The following is a 21278-nucleotide window of genomic DNA, read 5'->3' on the forward strand; positions in this document are numbered from 1 at the left end:
CTTCTGCAAGAGGACAAATATGTGCATCCACATTGAAAAATTACCATTAAACAGAGAAAAGGGACAAGACAGGCGGGCTGTGTGTAACAGTAAGTTGGTTTTCTAATCAAATGGGAAGGCGTTGGAGCTCTTAGCAGGCTGGGCTTCCACCTGTTGGTTCAAAGCCGTCTGTGAGCCCGGTGGGCAGGTGCAGCCTCTCAGGGCCTTGTGGGAGTCATTATGGCTGGTTTTCTTATTCTCTTTCAGAATGATCATTTTCATGACAATCTCCTCTCAAGCTCTTTTATAACTGGTAACTTTTTTCTCAAAAGGCCCTTCAATTTGCTAATATTGGAGGGGGTGGGAACGAGTGAGTGGAGTAGGATACACCTTCTGGCTTCATGCTCGCTTTCATGGGTGGAATTTGGCAGCTGGGGCAGGTCGTGGGGAAACAGGAAGACAGACCAGGACCCCGTGCTTGAGGCTCGAGGCCCATCAGGGAGGCTCAGACGTGAGTGGCCTCATCCATCCCTCAGCAGTCTGTTCTGCCGGTGTGCGGTGGCCGGGTTTCTGCTGGTACAGAGCACCTCCACCGGTTTGCTTGTCTGACCAGCGCGTCCACGTCAGGGGAGAAGCTTCTAAGGGAAAGGACTCGATATTTATGAAGCACATACCGTGCCAGGCACTTTAGCAGGTTCTTGTTTATTCCTTGCAGCAGTCTTGCGAGGCAGGGGCACCCTTACTGTCTCTATGTAGGTGGTAGATGGGGAAGCTCTGAGAAGTTAGATGTCCATGCGACCAGTCGGGTGGAGCTGGCTTTGGAACAGAGACCTGATGGACCCGAACTCTCTCAGTGGAGCACCCCACTCTCCCTTACCAGTGCGCAGCACAACCCCATTACGCGTGCGCACGCTCACCCCCCGGGTCCACCCCCCCCACAGTTAAGTCCATGTATTCCTAGTATTGCACTAGTTCTGTCCCCAAAATAGCATCTTGTATAGCTACAGTGATAGGACTTTTAAATACATCCTGTTTCACGAGAAGAGTCAGTCACTTGCTCAATAACATGTCAGACCGCAAGCAGACAGCTGGTGCGTGGCACAGAAACGGGCACTTTAAGCCTTGACACCGGGCTTCCTCATTTCCCCACTTCCCTTCCTCTTTGATAACTGCCCGCCTCACCCTGCTCCTCCCAACATGCCAGGGGGCTCTTTGTAGGTCTCATGGAGTTGACGTGACCTCGGTTAATAAGATCTAATCGTTGAGAGCAGGGCCGTGTGCCCAGATGTCAGATGTGAGCTGCATGACTCTTCCTGACCTTGGAGAGGGGGCAGAACGAGGGGCTGCAGAGAGCACTGGCAGGCCTGCTGCCGGGCCCAGGCTCCTCTGGAGGAGGTTTGAGCCATTGGAGCAAAGTCCTCTGGTAATGAAGTCATTTGTCCTTGGGAACAGAATGAGCCCTCTGTGAAATCAGAAACAATGGGCATGTTGAGTTCCAGACCTGGGGTGAATTGAAGCTTAGGCAGGGGCACATGGGATGAATTGGGACATTTCAAGGGATGCATTCTTCATAGACAAGTTTCTGCTGTCAACAAGTTGGTCCACTCAGTTGTAATGATACTTAGTTAACGGTCATCACTGCCTGTTAATAATTTCCACAAGTAAGGTTTGTTGAGGTTTTTTTTTTTCCTTCTTTGAGTTCTAATTAGTATGAATTATTTGTCTAAAAGTCACCCTGCGAAAATGAATGAAAAATAGGTTTGGGTAGCAATGTTTCGTTTATTCTTTTTCGTGGGATTGTTTCCTTTTACATTCTCATTTACCTGTGAAGCACATGCTCAGTCGTAGGTCTCTGCTAGTAATTTGATTTCCAGGCAATAAATGGGGTGTTGCTACTCTCTACTGCCAAGCAAAAGCTTTTGGTGCAAGTATTTCAGAACTTAGCCTATCTAGTGCCAAAACAGCAGACCGAGTCTTGCAGACTTTAAAAAATGTAGCCAATCCGCTGACGAAGTTCACGGCCAGTCTTGCCTGGATCTATCTGTGCTGTTTGACTTTTTCTAATAAAAGACGAGGGAGCAGGAGCCTCGTCGGAGCGTGCAGCCGCCCGGGCAGTGCCCGCTGATCCTGGGGCGCCCCGGGTGGGGAGCAGGAACCGACGTTGGTCCCTCCCGCCCTGCCGCGTAGAGGTGAGGTGAACCGCCGCCTGCAGTGCCGAGTGCTGTGTGGCCGGGGAGAACCTGAAACCACGAACCCCACGGATGCGCTCGGAGCGGCCCGGCACGCTGCCCGGACGGGGCTCTGACTCGGCTCCGCGGGCCGCGGGGCAGGCCGGTGCGGACCCCGCCCGGCGGGCAGTGGGGCGGGGCCGGGCGCGCCGCTAACCGCCTCCCCTCTCGCCCTAGGTGAGCCGCCCGGCAGGCGGTGCCGCGGCTCCGACCAGAGCCGAGAGCGCCCCGCAGCGTGAATGCCGCCGGCTGCGGAGTGGATGACTGCGGCTGCGACCTGCTTCCCGGCCCGCCCGAGCCCCCTTCCCCGCCGACTTTCTCTTTTGATTAACTCCGTGGACGCCTGAGTCTTTTCCCGCCTGGAACATCAATATGTGTCATGTCATCGTCACCTGTCGCTCGATGCTCTGGACCCTCCTGAGTATTGTGGTGGCTTTCGCAGAGCTCATCGCCTTCATGAGCGCAGACTGGCTCATCGGGAAGGCGAAGAGCCACAGCCGCAGCGGCGCCGAGCCGGCTGGCCCGGACGGGGGCTCCCCGGAGTTCTACCACCCCACCTTGGGCATCTACGCGCGCTGCACGCGGAACCCCGGGCTGCAGCACTTCCAGCGGGACATGCTGTGTGGGCCCTACGCGGAGAGCTTCGGCGAGATCGCCAGCGGCTTCTGGCAGGCCACCGCGATTTTCCTGGCCGTGGGGATCTTTATTCTCTGCATAGTGGCCTTGGTGTCCGTCTTCACCATGTGTGTGCAGAGCATCATGAAGAAAAGCATTTTCAACGTCTGCGGGCTGTTGCAAGGAATCGCAGGTAAGTGCAGAGGGCAGGGACCGAGCCGGGGAGGGCGGGACCGAGAGCTGCGGGGCAGGCTGGTGCTCGCTGATTCTCCTCCTGCCAGTTTGGGAGACCATCTGCTCTCATCGGGCTTTCCTTTGCTACGTTCTGTTCCATGCATGTGCTGCCCGGATGGGTCCCTTCTCCCTATCTCACCCTCACCCCACAGGAAGATGCCGTCTTATTCTTCTCTGGCGTGATCTTCCTCGTTGCTTATTTCCTCCGGGTCTAAGTTGTTGGTTTTTATTTGAGTAATTACTCCTACTTTTTGCTTTTCCCGTTAAATGAAAAGCATGCTTTCCACGCCAGTCTATCTCTCCGAGGAATTATGGTGAGAGGAGTCCCACCTGCAGCAAGCACTCTGTGCTAAGAAGGAATGCAAGTAGGAGGCAGCCAGCCTGGGCCCCACTCTCAGCCCCGGCCCCCAGATGATTTCAGCTTTTGGCCTGGGAGAGGCAGGCTGGGAAGGAATTAGTATCAGCTGCTCCGTGTTTAATGATGTTCTGGTTTAAATTGTCTGTCTCCTGGAGCCTGACAGAATGTTCTGTGCACTCAGATCAGAAAAGGCAATCTAACTCTTCCACTTTCTGAGAATTTCTTACTAATGAGCTTGTTAGAAAGGGGTGGAAGAAACGCATGAGCTCTTTACAGTGATCCCAGAGAGAAGGCTGTGAGCTGTAGGAAAACGTCCACTGCCACCAGCACTTTGTAGGCTTCCCCACGTGGGTTCAAGAGGCAGGTCCTGAGCAAGGGGGTAACAGTCTGTCCAGGCTTGTCCTGGGTGGCAGAAATTCACACACACATACATAGCTGAGTTTGAAGACATCCACAAGGAAGTAGAATCTTACTTTGATAGAAAAAAGTATTCACTTTTAAACCAAGATATTAATCTCAATTCTAACAGGAGAAACAGTAATCCGCCTACAACCCTAAATGAAGGACACAGGTGATTCATCCCTCAGCAAATTCTAACGCTGTTGCACAGGACTCAACAATGAAGATAAGCACTGAGCCTTGTGTCCAGGGCTGTAAAGAACAGACCCTAAATGAATTAGCTCTAGTCTGCTTCATAGCAAAGTCTTGAGCTCAGCTGGGATGGCTTCCAAATAGATCAAATGACAGGTTTTTTTTTTCCTCAAACAGCTGATAAGATAAAGTTTTCTGTTCCTCAAATCTTAGGAGGGCCCCTGTGTGGTGGTGGGGGATGGGGGCAATGGCAGAGGAGCTGCCCCTCAGTTCTGATCGGCTGTCATGGGGGTGGGGTATACACCATCCAGTCACCAGAGCCCTTAAGTGTTCTGGCCCAGAATGACAAATCTCTGGCCCCTCATCTCACCTGCCAGGATCAGCCATACCACGGATGACCCAGGCACTGAGAATTTAGGTGCCCAGGATTTTGTTTCTCAGCTTTGCTAATATTAATAACTAGCAGTTCCCCTTGAGATACTGTAAATGTACCACCTCTCTGGAGCTCAGTGTTCTCTTCTGAAAAATAGGGAGATTGGAAAATATGACTTTACCTTAGATTTCTTTTTTAATCTCAGAGTTTTGATTCTGCTCATGGTCTCCTTTTGATTCCCTTCTGAAATCTTCAGCTTGGCATTTCACTGGCCAGAAGTGTTCAGTAAGGTGCGTTTCAACAACACTGTGAGAGGAATGCCCGTGCTTTATCCTCAGACACAGTGCTTCAGGTGTGTATGCGTAGATGCATGCGTATGTCTTAAAACTTCTGCAGAGAAGTGTTAGCAAAGGCTTTTGAGGAGTCAAAAATAAACACATGGATAAAGGGAGGCCAGTACACAAAGTTTATTAATCCTATGGAAGAGCCCTGGTCGACCAGATGGGAGGATTTCTGTTTAATTTTTCTCTCACGGTGGTGTATTTGCACATCCTTGATGATTTCATGCCTTTATTGTGGGTTTGATCAATATGGTAGTGTGTAGGTGAGACTCCTGGCTTGTCACCTGAAAGAGCGCTTTTCACCCTGAGAAACTTGGTGGTGATCTAATTGCCTTCTAGTAAATCAGTGGCCATTTACTGCAAGGAGTGGGACACCTTGGGCCACAACACCAAACCTGTCTTTTGTAGGTGTTCGGGAGCAAAGCACAGGTGTCCTTCAGGATGATTTACATGCAGTTTTTCATGAGGTGTTAGTCCAGTGAATTCCCTCTTGAAGAATGAGGATTAGTCCAACATACCGTTTGGTGCTCTTGTGTGCACCACATAAATGGCAAGAGCATTCATTTTGCACAAAGATCAGTATATATCTTAGGTATTATTTCTACACTCTGGTGAGATTTTTCTGACTTTTCTCTTTTTCTCTCTGCATAAGGCTTCTGGGAAGAGAGTTGAAAAGGAGGAAGCAGTAACACTCCTGAGGGGCTAGTCTGCTGGTCATCAGTCTCTTCCAAAAGTCTGGGCTTTCTAAAGGAAACTTTAACTTTCTCCCACCCCTACGTCCTATGCACATCTCAGAAATTCTGAAATTACTCAAAATTTTTAATTGGCAGGAGGCAGAGGTTCCTGCACAGTGTGGCTGCTGTCTAGGAGCCATCAATCTAAGGCTAAGCACTCAGATACAGGAAAGAGTGGTTTCTGTTCTTCTTCCAGCCCAGCAGCACCCCACAGGGAAGAAATCATGAGAAACACGGGATAGGCCATCCTTTGCGTGTTTGGGGCTCACATCTGCCAGGGATGCTTGGGGGTCTTTCTCCCTAATGGAGGTCTACACCTTGCAGTTCAAGCCAGTGGAAATGGCAGCCATGATCCTTGCATCTCTGGCTGAGAAGGTTGCCACACCATTGTCTGAGGCAGCTGACTTGCTTTCTCTCCTGTCAGCCAATCTGTGATAGCATCTGGCCAGCCCCGGCCAGGGACTGGTTGCAGCTGTGAGCGTCAGTCTTGTCTCTCCCTGTACCTCTCTCACTCAGCCCTGGATCTCTTCCATGTTGAAACAAATGGTGAGAAAGGAGGCTGCTGCCAGAGCAACAGGAGGATTCTTTAGCAATACACTCGGCTCTGTGTGTTCTTGCAACTCACATTTTGGCAAAAAGGACATTTTTGTGAAATGTAGCTGGATGAAAAATTATAAGATATTATAAGCATATTCCTTTGCTACACTTAATTTTAAAGAATAAATATGCCACAGGCTTGTATAGCCCTCATTATCTATAAAAATACAACATAAATCATCAAAATCCTGATATTTTGATTTTAGAAGCTGAATGTGAAAGAATCGGCTATCTCTGTGGAAATCCCAAACTCTGGATAACTTCAAAAAAATAAAATACAGTTATTCCTGGTTAAGTTAACCCTGACAGCAGGATTTGTCTTTAAGGCCTAGCCTGATAGTGGCACCCATTCTAAATACTTTTCCACAGATATCCTTGGTTTAGCACTCACTCCTGGCAGTAATGAGAGTTCAAGCTTCATTTAAAAGTGGCCGTGAAACATTGACCAATTTACCTCACTTCTCTAAGCCTTAGTTTTCTCATTTGTAAAATGGATGTAATAGTATATGCCTTGGGGTTGTTTTGAGGGTTAAATTAGATAATATAAGAGTATGAGAAAGGCTTAAGTGCATAGTGCTTGACTCACAATAAATAATAAATGGCAGCTAATAATAATAATTAAAGTATTTCTGCTTTCTTAGCAAGTTTTAGTGTATTTTTTGTTTTCCAGAATTGTGGCATTCTAAGACAGGGGTCCCCAACCTTTTCAGCTCCAGGGACTGGTTTCACGGAAGAGAGTTTTTCCATGGAAGATGGGGAGGTGGAGCTCAGGAGGTGATGCTCCACCCTGTTTTCCTAACAGGCCACGGACCAGTACTGGGCCATTGCCAAGGGGTTGGGGACTGCAGTTCTTAGGAATAGGGGTATCTCTTGCAGCTTTTACTGTTGACCTTGTTCTGTTCAAATCAAACACGAATACATTGTATAGGGCCATTCCCTGGCCCCGTAATAGCCTGCCTGTGTTGGGGCTGCAGGGTGCGGAGCAGTCCTGTGGCTTTGGTATGGCCAGGTGTGTCCTCAGATCATTTTTTTAAAAAGCAGAAGATAGCAATTGAAATGACAAGGAAACAAAGACCTCCTTCGCCCCACTCCCCTCCTGCCAGACACACACAGTCTTCATCCCTTTGCTTTCTGGAGGCAGCTCCTCGCAGTGGAGTCTTGATTGCAGGTGGCTGCTCGGATTCCCCTGGCAAAATAAATCACAGGCTGATTGGTCTTCACTAGGTGAGAACTTGTCCAGGACTTGGCAGAGCCAGAAACACACATCAGTTCATATCCCTCTGGGATTCATTACAAAAGCTGGGTAATCCGCCAGCAGGGCTGTTTTTTTGCCAGCTGTCTTCCTTAGGTTGTGACCTGGATGTAATCCATAGTGAAACTGTAGAATGCAAAGATCCAGGTTTTCCATGACAGCATCAAGCAGTTTGTTTTTGGAAATGCATGTAGGGCTCTCTTAGAAGTCCATGGAATCCCCAGTGACTCAGAATTGGGACAGAAGCCATTAAAATGAGCTCAGGATTTGGCTCACTCGAGCTGGCTGGGCCTATTCCACTGGGATTGCCACGAGGGCTGCACTAGCACATGGGCTGCGGGGCCTGGCTGCCTGCTGTCTTCCAGTCTGCCCTGGTGTGCTTGCTTGCCGCTTTGAGTCCTGCCGGCTCTCACGCTCTCTACTCGCTCCAGCCCTCCGTCTGCCTGCCTGCGGGTCCCAGTCCATCAGGATTGCCTCAGCCAGCGGCCCCAGCCAGTCTGACCAGATCCACGGCTGTGGGGCTGAACTCTGCCTCTGCAGGGCTGGGCTGGAGGGTGTGGTCGTGGGAACTGCTCTTTGCTTTGGGGGCTGAGGGCCTGGCTGGGGCAGGCTCGGTTTTCTTGGAAGTGAGCAATGATTGAGCAGTACCAAAAAAGAAAAAGGAATAAAAGGAGAAGACTCTGAGAGAAGACAAGTGGAGGGTTTTTGCCTTTGTTGCTCGTGGAATTGCTTTTGTCATAACCTGAAAGTGTGTGGAAGTATGGGTGGCCGTATGAACTGCATCGCGAGCACTGTTCCAGACTTGGTATTCACATTGCTTTTTTCACAGGGTGAAAAATTACCTTTAGCATCAGGTGATGACCACAGCCCAACCCAGCCCCAGCCTCCCTTCTGACTCATCCTGCGCCCTACCCATGTGCTCCCAGGCCAGCCGCTGAGAGGAGAAGTAATAGCAGGGGCCTGGGAAGCACAGGGAGGGACAGGCAGAGATTCCTGGCTCTCAGAGCCCCGCCCGGGATTTTACACCTGAAAAATGCCCTCAGCTTTCTCTGAGAAGGTAGTGTGATGTTGGTTGCCCAATTTCAAAATGTCCTCCAAGAAGGGGCATGAGAAAAGTAGGAGGAGCATCCCCTGCTGTCCCTTCCTTGTGGTGGCTACTGGGGACCAAAAGGAGACTTTTTTTTTTTTTTGAGACAGAGTCTCACTCTTTTTGCCCGGGCTAGAGTGCCGTGGTGTCAGCCTAGCTCACAGCAACCTCAAACTCCTGGGCTCAAGCAATCCTCCTGCCTCAGCCTCCCGAGTAGCTGGGACTACAGGCACGCGCCACCATGCCCGGCTAATTTTTTGTATATATTTTTAGTTGTCCGATTAATTTCTTTCTATTTTTAGTAGAGATGGGGTCTCACTCTTGCTCAGGCTGGTCTCGAACTCCTGAGCTCAAACAATCCGCCCGCCTCGGCCTCCCAGAGTGCTAGGATTACAGGCATGAGCCACCGCGCCCGGCCCAAAAGGAGACTCTTGATTTGTGGCTCTCCAGACAGGTGCTGCCTCCCCCACAGTCAGGTCCAGTTCCATGTCTGAAGCAGTTTAAGAAAAACCACTGGTAAGACACATGCACTACTTCCCCAGCATTTAGCAGCCACTTGGTAAAAAGTGAAAAATGCAGAGATGTTATAAGGAAGGCTAGAATTGGAGCTTTTATTGGATGCCTACTATGTGCAAAGACCTGTAGACTCAGATCTACAATTTCTTGAGCTTTTGCTCCCAAACTGTATCAGAGTCATTTCAGAAACTGTATCCTAGAGAAGCACAAAAACCTACATCATCATATATAAAGGGAACGAAGAACTCAACTATATAATTACAGTAAAAACTACTGCCTAAAAGCAAGTGGATCAAGCATTCATTTGAGTAAATCTAGAGACCAGGGTCTACTTTTAAAGAATGAGTTGGAAAGCCTAGAAGAAAATTGCAAACTCTTAACATTCAGATGTAGCAATTGATACACAAAATGTGGAAAGCAGTTTGCCATGGCAACCACTTAATTGTAGACATAAATTATCATGGAGCCATGGATGATCTATGTTGAAATTACATTAGCAAATAATCGCTTAAGCATGGCTCTGAATATTTACATGAGCAGTCCAGATGCTCTGTTTTAAGAGCTTAATGCAAAGGTGCTGTTCTTATAAGCTATAAAGCCACTTCAGAAATAATGTGCCTCTCCTATGAAGACCTGTGCTATATCAGCCACATTTTTTTTTTTTTTTTTTTTTTTTTGAGACAAAGTCTCAGTCTGTTGCCCAGGCTAGAGTGAGTGCCATGGCGTCAGCCTAGCTCACAGCAACCTCAGACTCCTGGGCTCAAGCGATCCTTCTGCCTCAGCCTCCCGAGTAGCCGGGACTACAGGCATGTGCCACCATGCCCGGCTAATTTTTTCTATATATATATTTTTAGTTGTCCAGATCATTTCTTTCTATTTTTTAGTAGAGACGGGGTGTCGCTCTTGGTCAGGCTGGTCTCGAACTCCTGACCTTGAGCAATCCACCCGCCTCGGCCTCCCAGAGTGCTAGGATTACAGGCGTGAGCCACCACGCCCAGCCTATCAGCCACATTTATGGGTTCATTTATTATATGTGGTCTTCCCAGTAGCTTTATTAAATGGCCAGCAATCTTTTTTTTTTTAAAGACAGCCCCTGTCTTTAAAAAGACACATATTGAGAAAATGAAACCAATATTAAAATACTTTAAGAATCAGTACAAATATATGTGCACAACACTAAGTAATTTCAAACCAAAATGCAGAGTGGCCGCATGTTCAGACTGATAGAGGCCAACCTCAGGGACCTAGTGTTGAAAAGATGTCACCTGGTTTTGATGTAGGAATTAACATTATCCGCACCCAAAGACCTCAGCAGGCAAGAAATTTATTGTCCTAGAAATATTATAGCTCAGTAAGCTTTTTAAAAAGTATCTTTTACTCTGTTACACGCTGCATTTTGTATTTTATTTACTTCAGTAGCTTATTTTGAGTTGTCAGTGTATTTTGGTTATAGTCAAACAGGAGCTCTGTCTTTTGTAATCCTTTGTGTCAGGTGAATAATTTATGGAGAAAATATTTCATAAAGTCCTTCCAGTTGCAGGTAAGCAGTTTAACAAACAGCTTCTCACCCTGAACGTGAAGTAAAGCTTCATCACTAACTGATTGGAGGGAATAATCTGGCTAAATTAGTTTGTTGAGACACATTTCAACAATTTCAGAGTTAAGACTTTAAAAACTGCCAGCAGGAAATAATTTGCATGTAGAGAGGAGTCATTGCATCTCAGCTAGGCCAAGGGGGAGTACAAAATAAAAAGAAATAAAAAGAGGAGTCATTGCTGAGAAAGACTTAGGGGAGGCTTCCCCAATTAGAGAAACTGCATCTTTCTTATAAATTATTTCTCCACATGCCCTAAGGGCATCAGACAAGTCTTAATTGATGGCCATTAATTTGAGTAATTGTAACAGAAACTTCCTTTGGGGGCCTTGGTTGTAAGGTCTTTTTATGAAAAATATAATCTGATTGTCTTGCAAAGAGTTCTGTTTATGTTGCTCTGTCATCCTTTCTCTGCTGGAGAGTATTTTTCTTGCCAATTATAATACCATGGGAGTGTTTTTAGTAGAAAATGGATATCCTACTATATCCCTCTGGGGAGATGGCATAAGCATTAATACAAGCTTTTTAAAAAACTATTGACATTTGCAAATAACCAGCTCTTTCCCTTTTCCTCTGAAAATCTTACTGGTTAAAAAGCTCTGATATTATTATCGGTCATGTACTAAGCTGACGTGTGGATATAATCTGCTCTACAAAGACACTGTGGTCATCAACTAAAACTCTTTGCATTGCCATGAACCCTTTGACATCTAGTTTCTCATCTGGCCATCGAAGCAGAGTTTCTAAATGTCAAAGTTGGGCCCTGTCTAGCTTGTCCATAAATGCTTGACACTTTAAAATGAGAGGCAAAATGCTGGGTGCAGTGGCGCACGCCTGTGGTCCCAGCTACCTGGGAGGCTAAGGCAGGAGGATTCCTTGAGGCCAGGAGTCCAGGGCTGCAGTGAGCTGCGATTGCGCCACTGCACGCCCCACGCCGACCCCTCAGAAGGGCCCCTTGATCAGAAGTTGCTGCCTTTGACTGAGAACTTGTTCTCTCTGTGCTAACGTTTCCGCCAGTCCGCAGCAAAAACGAGAAAGATAAGGACAGCGTAGTAAGATTTCATTGAGCTAAAGATAGTCAATTTAAAGAACTGTCCTTTATTTTCAGATTACATCCCTCACCCTTCTTGTGTTAAAATATTCTTTCTTTTATTAAATGATGATGAGAGAAAATAATGGTTAAGTGTCCCTATATTAGCAAAATGAAAATGCTGACTTCCCAACAATTTTCTGGCTATTGTACCTACTGTGTGAAGTCCAGAAACGTGGGAACCACTGTTCTAGAAAATAACCAAGCCCTGAAAGGGTGTGATTGGTGTCTTTTCACAGTGACATCTCTAGTGTTCAGAATGGGGCCTGCTGCATCCATCGCAGGTGCTCAGTAAAGGCAGAGTCGCGGTGCTGTGCTGAGTAGGGTAGTGTGTGCTGGCGCAGCTGCAAGCGTACAGGTGTTTGGGGAAGAGAGTAAAGGATTTAACAAACGCTGCTAAGTCTCAGTTCTCACATGGACTCTGCCACCCACACAGTTAAAGCATAAATAATTGATGGAGCCATCTTCTGAAGAACTAATACAAATCATTTCAGAACGGACAATCTCTAAAACAGAATTCTGCTTGGGCGTTAGACTAAATTTTCATGGAAAAATTGAAAAACCTTTATGGGCAAAGTGATTTCAAAAGTATAGATTAACCAAAAGTGATAATTCTTGGGCAGAAATTCTTTTTTTTTTTTGAGACAGAGTCTCGCTTTGTTGCCCGGGCTAGAGTGAGTGCCATGGCATCAGCCTAGCTCGCAGCAACCTCAAACTCCTGGGCTCAAGCAATCCTTCTGCCTCAGCCTCCCAAGTAGCTGGGACTACAGGCATGCACCACCATGCCCGGCTAATTTTTTCTCTCTATATATATTTTTAGTTGTCCAGATCATTTCTTTCTATTTTTTAGAAATAGAAAATCACTCTTGCTCAGGCTGGTCTCAAACTCCTGACCTTTTAGCGATCCACCTGCCTCGGCCTCCTAGAGTGCTAGGATTACAGGCGTGAGCCACCGCGCCTAGCCTTGGGCAGAAATTCTTGATTCATGTTATAACTCATACTTTGTTATATTACTTTTATTTATAAGAATTATTCAAATACCCTTGATCGGAAATGGGTAACTGAAGTTTTGGTACTGAAGATAGTGGCCCATCCTGGCACCTGGGAAAGTCAAGCAAGCTTGAATACCATTGCTAATTAGCTTTTGGGTTTGCAGGGGGTGGGCACAAAACCAGAACTCTTGGGTAGAAGGAAGAGCTCTTGGGGCCCCGCTCCTGCTGTCTCTGCAGTTGTCATAAGTAAGATTTCACCAGAGCCAGAGGCCCAAGATTGAGAGCGACATTCCCTGCATGTAGACACACAGGCAGGTCTCTGGATGACACAGCCTTGACTAAAACCCTCTGTACACAGCGGGTAGTGCAAGGATTCAAGGGTAGGAAGCAATCAGGAAAGACAAAGACCATCAGCTCTGTTCTGTGAATTAAGAAGGGCTATTTGGAGGAGGTGAGATGGCTAAACAAGGAGGGATCTGGGGCTGTCTGAGACGTTCTCAGTCCTGGATTTGGTCTCATTGGCAACAGATGGCTGTCCTGAAAAGGACATAGTATTGTGTGGGGTTTTTCGTGGATCATCCTGTGGATGGCATTATTGTTCTAGGCGGACGTGCAAATGCTAATGGTTCCCAAGCATACAGGATCGCAGGGACAAAAATGAAGCTGTAAGCTGATTCTATTGCTTAGATTTCCCCCACTCTGGTCCAATGGGTTTCATGCTTTTTTGCAGTTTTATGCTCACATAGGTGTTCCTGTACAATACATCATGGTAAACCTTAAATTGTTCTGATCTGTTCACTAGGTTTTCTTTCTAGAAGTAGCTTTAGCCAAGGGCAGCCATTCCAAAGTGGCATCTGTACTTCAGAAAGGAGGTTGGTGATGCTTAGATTGGGATGGAAGAGAAGATGTGGATGGAACTTCTGAATCTTGTCCTGCCACAGGGTGAGCAAACCAATCTGCTTGACAATAGGCGACGCTTTATTTTTGGTGCGGTGTTCTCCTCCCAGCCCACTCCTGTGGTTGCTCACTGATAACTGGCCTTTACATCTGCTCTCCAACCTCTCAGAGCTACAACTAAGCCAGTGTCCGAGTACCTGCCAGTCTCCCCTCTTCAGGACACAGGTGCTTTTGTTTGGAAGTGAGCCTGTGGTCTGTAGTAGCACAGCAGTCCAGCATGAAGGCCCAGGAAGTGGGCTCCAGAGCCATAGTCTCTGGATTTGCGTTCCAGCCCTGCTGTTGATGATGAGCCATGTAACCCTGCTGAGCCCTCCGTGTCTCAGTTTCCTCATTTGTCACATGATATTAATAGGGCCAACCTCACAGGATTGCTCTCGGGACTAAATGAGTTATATTTAAAGTGCTAAGCTGATGCCTAACACAGAGTACTCAGTAACCATTAATGCTGCCATTGTCATTATGACATTATCTTTGTGATTATTAAAAGGTTCTACTCACCTGTACAAACCTCCAACTTTAAAGTATCAGTTGTGAATGTATAAAATTGGGGGAGCACTTTATAGCTTCAACTCAAAGCTTTATCTTGGGATCTACCATTTTTACTATAGAAGACCTTTCTAGAAGGTTCTTCCAAAGAAATAAAGACTAGAAAGGAAATGGCGGTCACAAATGACATGAAGTTGCTCAGCAGACACTACGTGTGCAGGACTGTGTGATGGGCACCCAGTGAGGATTTGGGATGGGGCAGCGCCATAGAAATCAGGAGGGAGAGAACGGCCGTCACGCGCTGTCAGCAAGTTCACAGTGGCTGGAAGCTCAGGCCTCCGGTGGGCTGTGAGGCCAGGGCTGTTTTATAATGGCACAAATGCATATTTTGTCACAGCGAGACTTCTGGATGGTTTTCCAGAGAGTTAGTTAACCATTTACTCGTAACTTTTATTTAGTTTTTACCCATGAAATTCTCTCTTAATTGTATCATGTACGTCTCTGCCTTCTAAAATAGAGCGTAGGGAGCCTAGAGGATCGTTTCTGCAGAGTGTCAGCAAAGTCCTCGAACGTGAGAAATAAACAGGTTCACACTGTGGTCTCTGGGTAAGGGAATAGCGGACTGTGAACGGGGTCTGATAGGGTGTGTCCTCCCCAAGGCACAGCCTTCATAGTATCTGACGCTTTCCCTTGGGAAAGTGTGAAAGAGAAAACGTCTCCACCTGACAACAGTCGGTGACCTACCAATACTTATTAGGGATTGCCGAAATGACTTCTGACTGTCAGCACCGAAGATGACTTGGGGAAAAATAAAAATGCAGACGAAGAAGAGAGGGCAGCATACAGATCCGCATTAACTAGCATGCATAGGGATGTTTATCACCCTGCGTATCAGTTGTTTACCCTGTGATTGAATAGATGGTCCCAGACTTAGGGATACATAACTGAACATGTTCCTCGACTGCAAACAGACCCCGCCCCCAGAGGCTGATCTCTGACATCGTCCTCAGGGCTGCCGATAGAAGCGGGCATTTTCCTGGGCTGTAGGACAGTTCTGTACCCTCTGCCTGCAGCGCTGACACCTCTCCAGGCTCATGCTGCTTCCGGATGCCACCCGGCCTCTTCCGTACACTGCTGTGGTCCCTCATCCCTCATTTCCCCTCGTGTCTCTCACCTGTCACATCGCCACCCTCCTCCAGGTTTATCCCCGTGCACTGCTCCCCTCCAGCCGCTGCCCCGGCCAGTTCCCACGGTCAGCCGCAGCCAGGCCGAGGTTTTCAGGGTTTTGAGGCTGAACTAAGGCTGGTCTCTAGATAAATGAAAATGTATTACATTTAATCGACTTACTACCTTTTCCTGTGTACTTTCCCGACAACCATTTTCTGTAGCCAGGAAGGTTTTCATTTCGGGCGGCTGTGTACAAGACTGGTCCCGTGGTTTGGGCCCTGCAGGGTTGCAGTAGTAACAGCATGGCTGGTGTTCTGTTGGCCAGAGTCACAGACCCCTGGGATTCACGTTACTGACCAAAGTTTTTCCTGCAGCCATTTCAAAAACTTGACAAGAACTTTCCACAGTGGCTTCATTTAAAAATGTAACATCGGCCGGGCGCGGTGGCTCACGCCTGTAATCCTAGCACTCTGGGAGGCCGAGGCGGGTGGATTGCTCAAGATCAGGAGTTCGAGACCAGCCTAAGCAAGAGCGACACCCCGTCTCTACCAAAAATAGAAAGAAATTAATTGGACAACTGAAAATATATAGAAAAAATTAGCCAGGCATGGTGGCGCATGCCTGTAGTCCCAGCTACTTGGGAGGCTGAGGCAGTAGGATTGCTTGAGCCCAGGAGTTTGAGGTTGCTGTGAGCTAGGCTGACGCCACGGCACTCACTCTAGCCAGGGAAACAAAGTGAGACTCCGTCTCAAAAAAAAAAAAGTAACATAATCACATCTCCTTACTTTTCATTTATCCATTCAATCAATCAATATTTACAAAGAGCATGTTACATGTCCCACATTGTTCTAGGCAACTGGGGCACACAATAAACTGCACAAAGTTTCCTATTCTCCTTTCCTTTAATCTAGTACTTTCATGAAGCTGTCACCCCCTAATAAGCCTGGAGTGCTGTGTGAGCTGGTCCCAGAGTAGGGATGAGATACAGGAGGCAAGTCACGTGCCTGGCCTCGTGTAGGAGGTGCTTGTCCTGGGGGAGGGACCGTGGGGTGTGGGGGTGGCGGCCGTGGCAGGGCTAGGCTCTCGGCATTGTGCTACAGCCCAGACCTCCGAGTCACAGGGCAAACCTGGTAGAACCAACACCAGGGGATTTTTTTCAGAGAAATGTTAGAAGGGGAATGGATGTCTGACAGCTCGGTAGCCTCCTGCTGTATTCCTAAATGAGTCAATGGCTGTTTGAAAGCCGGAAGTGATTTGAACTCTTGACCTAGCAGGTTTATCGGTAAATGTTAGGGCAAAATTGTGATGTCTCCTTAGAATAAGTATTCATTCAGCCAACAAGTATCTAATAAGAAGTGTCAGGAATGCGCTGGGTACAGGAGACACCAAAGTCCCACTAGGGCTCTGCCTTACCCTCGGGGCTGAGAACTACACCCGACACTTAGCAGGTAACTCGATAAATAGCTGTTGGATAAATACACAAAAATAACAAGGTAATAAAGAGCTGAAGATGTATGTCCATAGGACAGTGGGAACAGAGACTAACTCTGGCAGGCAGTGGTGACAGATGTTTCACAGAGGTGACATTTGAGCTGGGTAGAGGAAGATTTCCAGATGGATGAGTGTCTAAGGCGGCAGCACGAATAAGAGCCCCCTGTTCAAGGAACGGAGACATGTGTAGTGTGACCAGATTCCTATCACCAGCCTAAAAGTGCTCAAAGCCTGTGAAACATGACAACATCCCACTCCTATAACCCTGCCATGGCCACTCACAAATGCTCCCGCAATGCAGACAAGCACATGGTGTGCGCTCATTGATGACACACCTTAGGAATTCCCTAATTGGAGCCCAAATTGATCAAAAGATAACTTTAAATCTGCTGTGATGTCGCTGTCCAGAGATGTTAAAGTATTTCATAGCTTTTGTTCAGAATAAGCTTCTCGATTATGACTTAGTGCAGGTGCTAAGTGTAGCGGCTTCTCCACAGGTTGCTGTAGCAGTAACAGATGGCCTCCCTCTGTTCCTGCCCTTAGAAAATTTCCTTTGCAAACTGAGATCTAGTTAGCCTTTAATATTTAGTCTGGAAGCCTATCTGAAGAGGAGTAGGAGTGTGATGTCTAATTATTCTATGGAACAGGAGCCAGCCTATAGTTCGCTTTTCAGGCAGGAAAAATGGCCTTCTATATAAATGGTGGGTGACCCACCAAGACAAGAAACCTTGAGTGCAGTCCGTTGGCCAGCGAGTACTGAGAGCGTGGCATTTGCGTGACTGATCTGGAGCCGGGAGGCGGTGCCCAGGGAAAGGCTGTGACATCGCCGTGGAGCCTTTTCCCGCGTCCACAGACTGAAGAGCCACGTTTCAGGCTTGGTGCCCTCTTTCGCAGCAACCCACGCTCCTAGAGCTTCAGGTGGTCATCTTCAGACCATGTAAAATGTTGTTCATTTTATTCAGAAACAGCTAGTCTTTCCAAAATTGAGGGATTGACAGGACTGTGGAAATGCTTTTCTTCCCACCTTAGGGACTTCACTGAAACTTACGATTAATATCCTATTCTTTGATTCCAGGGCAATATTAAGAAAATTACCTAAAACATAAATTTGTGCCTCTTCCAATCATAGCGCAGAATGTTCATAAAAAAGTGGAACTATGACTTCACTTTTCCTGGTGTGTTTCATGTGTTAGCACCTTCTATGGTTAGGCACTGGGAACAGGGACAAGACACAGCTCCTACCCTCACGGAGCCCACAGTTGAATCATTTGTGTTAAGCCCCAGCTACATTTAGGTTCCCTAAAGAGACTGTGAAGATTCCTGCACAGGTAGATGAAGTGCTGGGAGGGAAATTCTGCAGAGATCGCAGAGGGGTATGGTGGTACTGCACCTGGATAGCTGCTTGTGAGGACCAGCGCCCTGGGGCTGCCAGTGGGGTCGTCAGGCTCCATCTCCAGCTGAGGTGGCATCGGTAGAGTAGTCCAAATGACTAACCAGTTTCTTTTCATTTACTGTTTTTCTTCCAAGGGTAAGGGTGAGTCATGTGATCCAATGGGCAGCAGATGTTGGCATCTTCTAACTATCTTGGTACAATGAACTGGGAGGTTGTTAGGACACAAGGATGATGATGTCTTTTAAGGTTGTGAAAATGGCACCTTTTAGGGAGCTATCTTGTCAGTTGAGCCATGGGAGAGGTCACCAGCCCTCTAGGTTACTTGTGGCTTCTTTCTTTAGTGGCTCTATTTTTCTGGTTGCTGGCCAGTATCATTCTTCTTGCTCTTCCTCCACCCAACTGGGCCAGCTACAACCCAGCCATGCACCAGGAAGAAGACAACAACTGCCCACTGCCCTACATAACAAGCACACAAACACACCTCCCAAAACAACGGTGCAGTAAGGCAAGGCACTAGCAAGGCCCTGGAGACCACTCGAGGCTGGCCTAACTTCAGGAACTGCTTTTTTAATAGCTGCAGAAGTAGAGCAGACCATCTTCTGGCTCGGCTCTTATGTGCAACTAAGTCCAAAGCACCCCTTGCCTTCCATTTGGCCTCTGGACATAACCTACAACCAAGCCCATAGTCCCTGGGTACAATCCAAACTGAGCACCAGGAAAACCATGCCAAGTTTACAATAAACTTAGTAAGCTCTACCATTTTCTCTTGCAGTTGTCTGACATGCTCATTTCAGAAGTCAATGATTTTAATTGTTTATAAACAGGTATCATCAAGCCCATCTGGAATTCAGGGGCACAAGTTTGCTTCTAAACCCCAGGGCTCAGAAACCTAGAGCAGGATAAGCCAATCAACAGAGGGTCTCCATTTTTTTTCTTGCTGACACATTTCATTCTTATTGATTGGTATCCATCATTTATTTTACTGGTGTCCTTCCCCCCATGGGCTCTCTGTGGTTTAGGAATATTTAATCACAAAGCAAATTGCACTGACCTTCAGTAAAGTTTTATGAAGGGCCTACTGTGTGCCCAGTATTATTCTGAGCACTGGCTTTACAGTAGAAGATATACAAAAATCCCTGCCCTTGGGGAGCTTAAAGTCTAGGATGGAGATGGATAATAATCAAAATAACTAAGTAAAAAATTAGGTTGAACCATATGAAATGGCCATTTTGTACCTAAAAAAATTATCAACAGTTGACAGTTTCCTATGAGTGCTGGAATGAAGTTTGCACGTGACTAAAGGATGCGTGTTAGGGCCCAGGAACCCCTGCCCATGCTGCCGAGAAGCTGTTCTGCGCCTGACAGCAGTGGCGGGCTAGGTTGGGCTCAAACAAGTGGCTTTGCCTCCCTGCTCTGGACTTGGTGAGGGGAGGACTAAATGTGGCAGTCACCTGGGAGGGCCACCTGAATCACTAAACTTTCTGGGATTATTTAAATACCCAGAAAAATGACACGTGATTTTTTTTAAAAATATTTTTTGCTTACCTGAAGGCCCACTGTTGTTCCTTTCAGTTGGATACAGGCCTTGTGGTTTCATGGCATTAGCTATGTTTGTGACAACTATGATGAGTGCTGGGCGCAGAGGTCCACGAGGCACAGCAGAGTGGACAGAGGCAGCTTCCTCCCACTCAGAATGGGGATGAGGCACTCTCGTGTTTGTCTGGGCTGGCTGCCCGGGTGCGAGCATGTGGTTTTGGTACACTTTGCATCCACTGGGGCAGATGTACCACAGCCCACTTTTTATTACCCTCCCACATGGACTTTCTTGCGGGCTTATAAATAGTCAGGCTGAGGCTTTCAACAAGCTCATAAGCATGGCGCCCTTATGTATGTGATTTTTTTTTTAAAGTCTCCCTGCTGTCCTTATTCACAAATTGAGCCAGTAGCAGCCATGGATTATAAGGATGGCCTGAAGCACCTTCTGAGCTATTAGAAAAGGGAACACCTAAGGGAAATAAATGTGCCTGGCTTGGCTGAATGTGCTATGAAAAGGGGTCTGATGCTATTAAAATCAGGATTATGTTAAATTATTTTAAACCTGCATACTCCCCAAAAGGAACTGAGACAGCCAAATTAAGATATTTCATGGGTCCTACAACCAGCCTGGCAGAGAGTGGCAGAGCTGGTATGTGATAGCAAACTATGCTTTCTGTCTTCTGTTAATATATTAAAATGCACTCATTTAAACTACAGATAACACATGAAATGTGCAGTTAATATTTAATTGGAACCAAAATATGAACACTTTGGTCTTTTAAAGGGAAGAACAGCCAATGCTCCCTTGTCTAGGGCCTGCACTTAGAGCTTTAGGGCAGAGGCTGCATGCACGCACACCAGAGAGTACCTTTGAATCCTGGGCAAGTTCACCATGTGTAGATGGCCCAGCGCTGGTACACCAGGGTGGTAACTTAGGACCTTGAGGGAGCAAACTATCAAGGTCCCCTCATAGGGAACAAGGTGGGATGCAGACAGAATTAATTGGGATTTATCATAGGCCTTAAAAATTGGTTAAATCATTTTAGATTTCCCCTGCTGAATAAACTTCTGTTTGGATGGAAAATAGTTTACTATTGCAAGGGTACTAAATTGTATCTTGCTGTCCTCCTGGTTCCTAAATTATTACACCTTTCAAAATATACCCTTAAAAATAAGCTGATCTAAGCTGGGCCAAGTGGTGCATGCCTGTAGTTTCAGCTACTCAAGAGACTGAGGTGGGAAGATCGCTTGAGCTTGGGAGTTTGAGACCAACCTGGGCAACACAGCAAGACTCTGTGTCAAAAAAAAAAAAACCATATCTGTTTATTCTTACTTGGTAAATTGCTCGTGCTTATATATGGGAGGGATCTGCAGAGGGCTGCTAGTCTATGTTTCCAGTTTTGTTGTTATAAAGGTACAAAGTACTCTTTACAGACTTTAAAATTCACAGCCACCTTGTGAGTTAAGGATTAGTCCATTTTACAGGTGAGGAATCATACTTAAAAACCTTTTCTAAGATCACTCAGCTCATAGAGGGCAGAGCCTGCATTCAACCCTCTCAGCTATTAACTGATTCACTTCTTTTTTTTGTTTGTTTGTTTTTTGAGACAGAGTCTCACTCTTGCCCGGGCTAGAGTGAGTGCCATGGCGTCAGCCTAGCTCACAGC

General features: G+C 46.9%; 1 protein-coding gene across 1 annotated transcript in view; it reads left to right on the plus strand.

Moving 5' to 3' along the window:
* The first annotated feature begins 2402 nt into the window (after positions 1–2402).
* LHFPL2 (lipoma HMGIC fusion partner-like 2) overlaps positions 2403–21278 on the plus strand; it is a 21909-nt gene continuing 3033 nt past the window's right edge. The window contains exon 1 of the mRNA XM_012664602.1: positions 2403–3015. Within this exon, the coding sequence (XP_012520056.1) occupies positions 2580–3015 (436 nt within the window). The 5' untranslated portion in view covers positions 2403–2579. The remainder of the gene's footprint in view (positions 3016–21278) is intronic.

The sequence above is a fragment of the Propithecus coquereli genome, unplaced genomic scaffold, assembly GCF_000956105.1.
Source record: "Propithecus coquereli isolate 6110/MARCELLA unplaced genomic scaffold, Pcoq_1.0 Scaffold9, whole genome shotgun sequence".
In the NCBI taxonomy this organism is placed as follows: Eukaryota; Metazoa; Chordata; class Mammalia; order Primates; family Indriidae; genus Propithecus; species Propithecus coquereli.